Source organism: Sardina pilchardus, chromosome 7 (assembly GCF_963854185.1).
Source record: "Sardina pilchardus chromosome 7, fSarPil1.1, whole genome shotgun sequence".
Lineage (NCBI taxonomy): Eukaryota > Metazoa > Chordata > Actinopteri > Clupeiformes > Clupeidae > Sardina > Sardina pilchardus.
Genome location: NC_085000.1, coordinates 34,699,837 through 34,707,336, shown reverse-complemented (window position 1 = coordinate 34,707,336; position 7,500 = coordinate 34,699,837). Strand labels below are relative to the sequence as shown.

The window sequence follows — 7,500 nt, the reverse complement described above, 5'->3', positions numbered from 1 at the left end:
TAGTACAGATCAACACAGAATGAGCATCAAGACAGCTAAACAGTTAGCTCCTCACCATGACAGACTGCTTGTTATCAATGGTCCCTCTGCCATAGATGAAGCCATCGATCTCTTTGGCAGAGAAGGGAGGGGCATCCCAGCCATCACTCTCATTGGCTGGCACTACGTCAATGTGGGCCAACAGCATGTAGGGCACCAGGGAGAGGTCGGTCCCCGGCACCCAGAAGAGGTGGCTGTAGTCTCCCACCACCTCATGCGAAACCAAATGTGAGGAGAACAAAGTGGGAAACGCTGCAGGGCGGAAAAACAGCGCGTGCTCAAAATCATTATGAATTTGAATTTCCCCTTGGGGATCAATAAAGTATCTATCTATCTATCTATTACACGCAGGGTCCAGGAAGTCGACAACGTATGATAAAATGTAACAGAACAGGACTTCATTGCAACACTGTCTGTCTGTAACATTATCAGTAGCCTACTTCAGTGTGTGAGGTGTTCAGAATCAGGTGGCACCTTTTCTCATCAGCCGATAGAACTCTTCAAGTGCAGTGGTGTTGAGGTTAGTTTCTGAATACGACACGGTGGGGATCCGAATCGCCTCTACAGTGACACATGACAAACAGGAGGAAGACACACGTAGTGTCCATTAAATTCACCGAGGACACATAGTATGCAGACAGTCAAATGAGTTCATTTGCGTCGCGGCAAATACAGCACAAAACTGTCCCAGCATATAGCGCTAAAGGCAACATACACGGGGTCTTCACGTGATTGACGAGATTATTGCCTACATTTCCGCGAATCAGTATTGGCAATCAATACATTTACTCCCAAATGAATATGTTGTGTCTTTGGTCACATGCATTTGAAAGAAGATGCCTGCAGAGTAAACTTACCTTTGAAATTGGCAATGAGCCGCTGTCTATATTCACTGGTTATATTAGGGGAGATATGGTCGGTCTTCTCCCACCGTGCCAGCTTCAACTCAGTATCCACATCCAACGAAATTGTCCTCACCGTAGCCACGAGAATTATGACAGTGAAAACGAACAATAAACTCAAGAAAACAACTTTCAAAAGCCTCGTAATTCGCAGACTCACGCTTTGGCCTGTCATTTTTCAATTCTGAATGACAGTGAATTGTTTACCAGCAAAGCCGGTGCGTTATGACGCACGGGCGCCCCCTGCCGCATTGGAATGGATGTTATCGTCATGGCTTGTTCAAAAGGGTCGTTTGCCTTTTTAAGCGATGTGGGCTCCAACAATGGCATTCAAGTTGAAGTTTTCATACAGATAGTGCGTTCATTCATTACAAGAACATTCAAAATAGATACACACATACATTTCGCAAATACTTTATTAAGGAACATCAAAATAATTTGAACACATACAAAAAAACATCAAAAAATTCCTGAAAATGTATGTAAATCTGTAAAGGATCCAAAACGTTCCACTGTTACATTGTTGAATAAGACCATGTTGACTATTTTGTTCCCCTTGATTTTCCTCCGGGCAAGAGGCTTCACACAGGTTCGAAATAATGAACAACGTGACATTCAGACGTATAGTGATTTAAACAAGCCATCTCCTGTGGACCAAAACAAACACACAGCTTTTAATCTAGGTGAATAATACGGAAGAAAGGCCCAGCCGTATACAGGTTCCTCACGCTGCGGTCAATGCAGACCACTCTGGAGGAACACGACCAACGGCAGTGCTTCTTCTCTGTCTTAAAACTTCATCGTCCAACTCATTCACAAGTTAAAATGTGCCGACTGCTTCCTGTCTGTGTAAGGCAGTGTGGCTCCATCTCTCATATTTAAACAGAGGGAAGGACATGAATTGGTGTAAAACTGTATAAAAACACACAGGGAGAGGTGGAGAGGTGGAGAGGTGGAGAGGTGGAGCGGTGGAGCGGTCGGGTCCCTCTACTCCCCCAAGATAGGGGGCGCCGCAGCATCAGCCATCACGGGCGCGTCCTCCAAACCGGACGCAGCCAGCTCCTCCCCCGCCGCCGCCGCCTGGGAGAGTCCGTCCAGCAGCAGGGTCAGCGGGCTCTCCAGCGCCCCCTCCAGGCCCACGTAGGCGATGAGGAGCAGCGCGGACACCAGGACGAAGATCAGCAGCTGCACCCACAGAGGGACCTGCCGCCGCTGCAGCTCCTGCTGCTCAGCAGAGTTGGGGCTCAACGGGGCGTCGGGGTACTGGAACTGCACCGGCCGCCCCGCCGCCCCCTTTATCGGCCGACGCCGCGTCGCCCTGGAAACAGAGGGGGGGAGAGGGGGGGATAGAGAGAGCAAGAGAGAGAAGGAGGGAGAGAGAGAAAGTGTAGATGCAGCATTAAGTTGTGTTAAGTTGTGACACATAGGGGGGAGGGGGGGGGGAGATAGAGAGAGAGAAGGGGGGGGAGAGATAGAGAGGGGAAAGAGAGAGCAAGAGAGAGAAGGAGGGAGAGAGAGAGAAAGTGTAGATGCAGCATTAAGTTGTGTGTGAAACAAGTGGGGAAAAAGCTGTTTTAGCAACAATTTAGGACCAACATGCTGCCAGTGCCAATATGCTGACCTAGCAATGCTAAAAGGAGAACTAGCTCCGGTTTTAAGCAGCTAATTGAGTCTCGGGGGGGATTTCTGTGAACAAATGTTCAGATATCTTCTCTGGACTCGTTTTCGGTTCCTTCCTGACCACCACTTCATCGTGTTCAGTCTGACTGGAGAATGGATGCTGATATTTTGGTGTGTAGGTTTCACTCACGAGATGCCAGTTGGCGTCTTCTCCATCTCTGGGAATATTTCCATGAGGACATCTGTGACGGGCACTTGACACTGTAGAGGACACAGAACAAGGACACTGTAGAGGACACTGTAGAGATCACAGAACAAGGACACTGTAGAGGACACTGTAGAGGTCACAGTAGAGGACACTGTAGAGGACACTGTAGAGGTCACAGTAGAGGACACTGTAGAGGACACTGTAGAGGACACTGTAGAGGTCACAGTAGAGAACACAGAGAACAAGGACACAGTAGAGAACACAGAGAACAAGGACACAGTAGAGAACACAGAGAACAAAGACACAGTAGAGAACACAGAGAACAAGGACACTGTAGAGGACACTGTAGAGGTCACAGTAGAGGACACAGAGAACAAGGACACTGTAGAGGACACAGAACAAGGACACTGTAGAGGTCACAGAGAACACTGTAGAGGACACAGAACACTGTAGAGGTCACTGTAGAGGACACAGAGACCATCAGGGGAGAAGCAGAACCATCAGCCACCCGTGACACACAGATGAGCACAAAAGGTATTAACATGTGATCAGTGGGGAACTCAATAATAGTCTATTTCAACAGTTGGACAAAGCGGTTAAAACAAACTCTACTGCCTTAGTAATGAAGCACTGTACAACAGCAGAGCCTCTGAAAGGCAGAGGAACTCCAGCTAGCTTCATCCACTGAGGAATTCCATCCCATGACCCACAAGCATATGAGCTTTCAGCACACAGCACAGATTACCATCCAGGTCACGCCACTAATACATACGAAGGATTAGGAATCCATGAAGAAAGAACACACACACACACACACACACACGCTTGAAAGGCTTCTCTTTGACTGAAGTTCTTCTGATCTGGAGTTTGGCAAACTTCCTCTCCAACATGACTGAATGGAAGTTCTCTCTAACCCCCACAACGCCTCAACCCATCACTCAGCACAGTTCACAGCGGAGGTCTCCGTCAGAACAGTTAGAATTGATGCTACGGTAAAGAGAAACTCAGTCAGAACCGTTAGAATTGATGCTACGGTAAAGAGAAACTCGGTCAGAACCGTTAGAATTGATGACACGGTAAAGACAGAATAAATCTACAGTGCAACTCTCTGGGAAGCTTCAGCAAGTGTTCAACTGATGAACTAGTGTAGCAAACAAAAGAACCCTTTCTGAGAGCTAAACCCACTCCAACGGCAGTGTGCCCGGGTGGAGTGAGTGGGTGGAGTGAGCGGATGGAGTGAGCGGATGGAGTGTGAGCGGGTGGAGTGTGCCACTCTGATGTGATGTGAGAGGAGAGGGGGCCCAGGTGAGGGGAGTGAGAGGAGAGGGGGCCCAGGTGAGGGGAGTGAGAGGAGAGGGGGTCCAGGTGAGGGGAGAGGAGAGGGGGCCCAGGTGAGGGGAGAGGGGGGGGCCCAGGTGAGGGGAGAGGGGGTCCAGGTGAGGGGAGAGGAGGGGGCCCAGGTGAGGGGAGAGGGGGCCCAGGTGAGAGGAGAGGGGGCCCAGGTGAGGGGAGAGGAGAGGGGGCCCAGGTGAGAGGAGAGGGGGCCCAGGTGAGAGGAGAGGAGAGGGGGCCCAGGTGAGAGGAGAGGGGGCCCAGGTGAGGGGAGAGGGGGCCCAGGTGAGGGGAGAGGGGAGAGGGGGCCCAGGTGAGGGGAGAGGGGGCCCAGGTGAGAAGAGAGGGGGCCCAGGTGAGGGGAGAGGGGAGAGGGGGCCCAGGTGAGAGGAGACGGGGGCCCAGGTGAGAGGAGAGGAGAGGGGGCCCAGGTGAGGGGAGAGGGGGCCCAGGTGAGAGGAGAGGAGAGGGGGTCCAGGTGAGAGGAGAGGGGGCCCAGGTGAGGGGAGAGGGGGCCCAGGTGAGGGGAGAGGGGGCCCAGGTGAGGGGAGAGGGGGCCCAGGTGAGGGGAGAGGGGCCCCAGGTGAGAGGAGAGGGGGCCAGGTGAGGGGAGAGGGGGCCCAGGTGAGGGGAGAGGGGGCCCAGGTGAGAGGAGAGGGGGCCCAGGTGAGGGGAGAAGGGGCCCAGGTGAGGGGAGAGGGGGCCCAGGTGAGAGGAGAGGGGGCCCAGGTGAGGGGAGAGGGGAGAGGGGCCCAGGTGAGGGGAGGGGGCCCAGGTGAGGGGAGAGGGGGTCCAGGTGAGGGGAGAGGGGGTCCAGGTGAGAGGAGAGGGGAGAGGGGGCCCAGGTGAGAGGAGAGGAGAGGGGGTCCAGGTGTGAGGAGAGGAGAGGGGGCCCAGGTGAGAGGAGAGGAGAGGGGGCCCAGGTGAGGGGAGAGGGGGGGGCCCAGGTGAGGGGAAAGGGGGCCCAGGTGAGAGGAGAGGTGAGAGGAGAGGGGGCCCAGGTGAGGGGAGAGGGGGCCCAGGTGAGAGGAGAGGGGGCCCAGGTGAGAGGAGAGAGGAGAGGGGGCCCAGGTGAGAGGAGAGGGGGCCCAGGTGAGGGGAGAGGGGGCCCAGGTGAGAGGAGAGGGGAGAGGGGGCCCAGGTGAGAGGAGAGGGGAGAGGGGGCCCAGGTGAGGGGAGAGGGGGCCCAGGTGAGGGGAGAGGAGAGGGGAGAGGGGGCCCAGGTGAGAGGAGAGGGGAGAGGGGGCCCAGGTGAGGGGAGAGGGGAGAGGGGGCCCAGGTGAGAGGAGAGGGGAGAGGGGGCCCAGGTGAGAGGAGAGGGGAGAGGGGGCCCAGGTGAGGGGAGAGGGGAGAGGGGGCCCAGGTGAGAGGAGAGGGGAGAGGGGGCCCAGGTGAGAGGAGAGGGGAGAGGGGGCCCAGACGAGTCCCTGGTCCCAGAGAACAGAGGTGTCAGCAGGAAACAGAGGTATCAGCAGGAAACAGAGGTGTCAGAAGGAAACAGGAGAATTAAAAGGATCAATTAGGAACTAAACAAGTACGCTCATCTGATGGCGGAGGTCTGACATGGGTGGGGAGTAGAGGAGGGAGCGGCCCGTCATGGTGAATTTATCCAGCACCTGTGGAGGCATGAAGAGACCTATAGACACATGTTGCACCTGTGGAGGCATGAAGAGACCTATAGACACATGTTGCACCTGTAGAAGTCATGTTGCACAACCAAACCAAACCAAACCAACCCCCCCCTGCCAATAAAGTCACTACCAAACCCCCCAGATCAAGCGAACAGGATGTCTGTTCTGGTGGGATCTGATCTCAACACCACGACTGACCCGCCTTCCACAGGCCTCTGGTCTCCGATCACCACTCCAACTATGCAGCGACGACGTCTGGGTCTTTGGGCTAGAACTCCGATCACCACTCCATCTATGCGGCGACGCTGGCTGGGTCTTTGGGCTAGAACGCCGATCACCACTCCATCTATGCGGCGACGCTGGCTGGGTCTTTGGGCTAGAACGCCGATCACCACTCCATCGATGCGGCGACGCTGGCTGGGTCTTTGGGCTGAAGCAGCGCTTCTTCTCAATCTACAGTTGGTATAGAGGCGAGTGTTGTTATCAGGAGCAGTACACCTCCCAGGGCGCTGTAGTGAGATAATGACCACTCTAACCCAGCACCACAGCGCTACCTACCACACATTAACCCAACACACCTTAACCCAACACACCTTAACCCAACACCTGAGCGCTACCACACATTAACCCAACACACTCTAACCCAGCACCACAGTGCTACCACACTTTAACCCAACACACCTTAACCCAGCACCACAGTGCTACCACACCTTAACCCAACACACCTTAACCCAACACCACAGTGCTACCACACTTTAACCCAACACACCTTAACCCAACACCTGAGCGCTACCACACTTTAACCCAACACACTCTAAACCCACACCACAGTGCTACCACACATTAACCCAACACACTTTAACCCAACACCTGAGCGTTACCACACTTTAACCCAGCACACCTTAACCCAACACCTGAGTGCTACCACACTTTAACCCAACAGCACACAACCCACTGTGAGATCAAGACTACCACCAGATCTGCTCGAGAGGAACACAACTCCCCTCCTCCACCAGCTGGGTCATGGAGAACACAGGGGGGGCTGCAGTGAAGGCAGGGGGGGCTGCAGTGAAGGCAGGGGGGGCTGGAGGGGGCTGCGCTGATCTGTTCCGGCCTTTCACCTGCAACAGGCACAAGTTACAGCAGCAGCCCTGTGGTTGGAAAGCTGTTTAAAAGTCAAAGAATGGGGGACACAGCTGGAGAAGATAACAAGTACACAAGGAAACAAAGAGCTGACCTAAGCTCTACACGCTCAGATAAACAACTCTACGCGCTCAGATAAACAACTCTACGCGCTCAGATTAACAACTCTACGCGCTCAGATTAACAACTCTACACGCTCAGATTAACAACTCTACACGCTCAGATTAACAACTCTACACGCTCAGACAAACAACTCTACACGCTCAGACAAACAACTCTACACGCTCAGACAAACAACTCTACCACTCTACACGCTCAGACAAACAACTCTACACGCTCAGACAAACAACTCTACACGCTCAGACAAACAACTCTACACCCTCAGATAAGCAACTCTACACCCTCAGATAAACAACTCTACACGCTCAGACAAACAACTCTACACGCTCAGACAAACAACTCTACGCGCTCAGATAAACAACTCTACACGCTCAGACAAACAACTCTACACGCTCAGATTAACAACTCTACACGCTCAGACAAACAACTCTACACGCTCAGACAAACAACTCTACGCGCTCAGATAAACAACTCTACGCGCTCAGATTAACAACTCTACACGCTA

At 53.5% G+C, this 7,500-nt stretch overlaps 2 protein-coding genes across 6 annotated transcripts in view; both read right to left on the bottom strand.

The window, feature by feature from the left end:
* LOC134088053 (N-fatty-acyl-amino acid synthase/hydrolase PM20D1.2-like) overlaps nt 1-1,144 on the bottom strand; it is an 11,378-nt gene extending 10,234 nt beyond the window's left edge. Inside the window, exons 1-3 of the mRNA XM_062541953.1 lie at nt 897-1,144; nt 514-600; nt 56-291 (exon numbers count right to left, since the gene is read on the bottom strand). Coding sequence (XP_062397937.1) covers nt 56-291; nt 514-600; nt 897-1,116 — 543 coding nt within the window. The 5' untranslated portion in view covers nt 1,117-1,144. The remainder of the gene's footprint in view (nt 1-55; nt 292-513; nt 601-896) is intronic.
* A 201-nt stretch (nt 1,145-1,345) lies between these two features.
* Nucleotides 1,346-7,500, bottom strand: part of lemd1 (LEM domain containing 1) — a 25,049-nt gene continuing 18,894 nt past the window's right edge. For all 5 annotated transcript variants that reach the window (XM_062540138.1, XM_062540136.1, XM_062540135.1 and 2 more), the window contains exons 5-6: nt 2,752-2,822; nt 1,346-2,259 (exon numbers count right to left, since the gene is read on the bottom strand). In XM_062540138.1, coding sequence (XP_062396122.1) covers nt 1,929-2,259; nt 2,752-2,822 — 402 coding nt within the window. In that variant the 3' untranslated portion in view covers nt 1,346-1,928. The remainder of the gene's footprint in view (nt 2,260-2,751; nt 2,823-7,500) is intronic.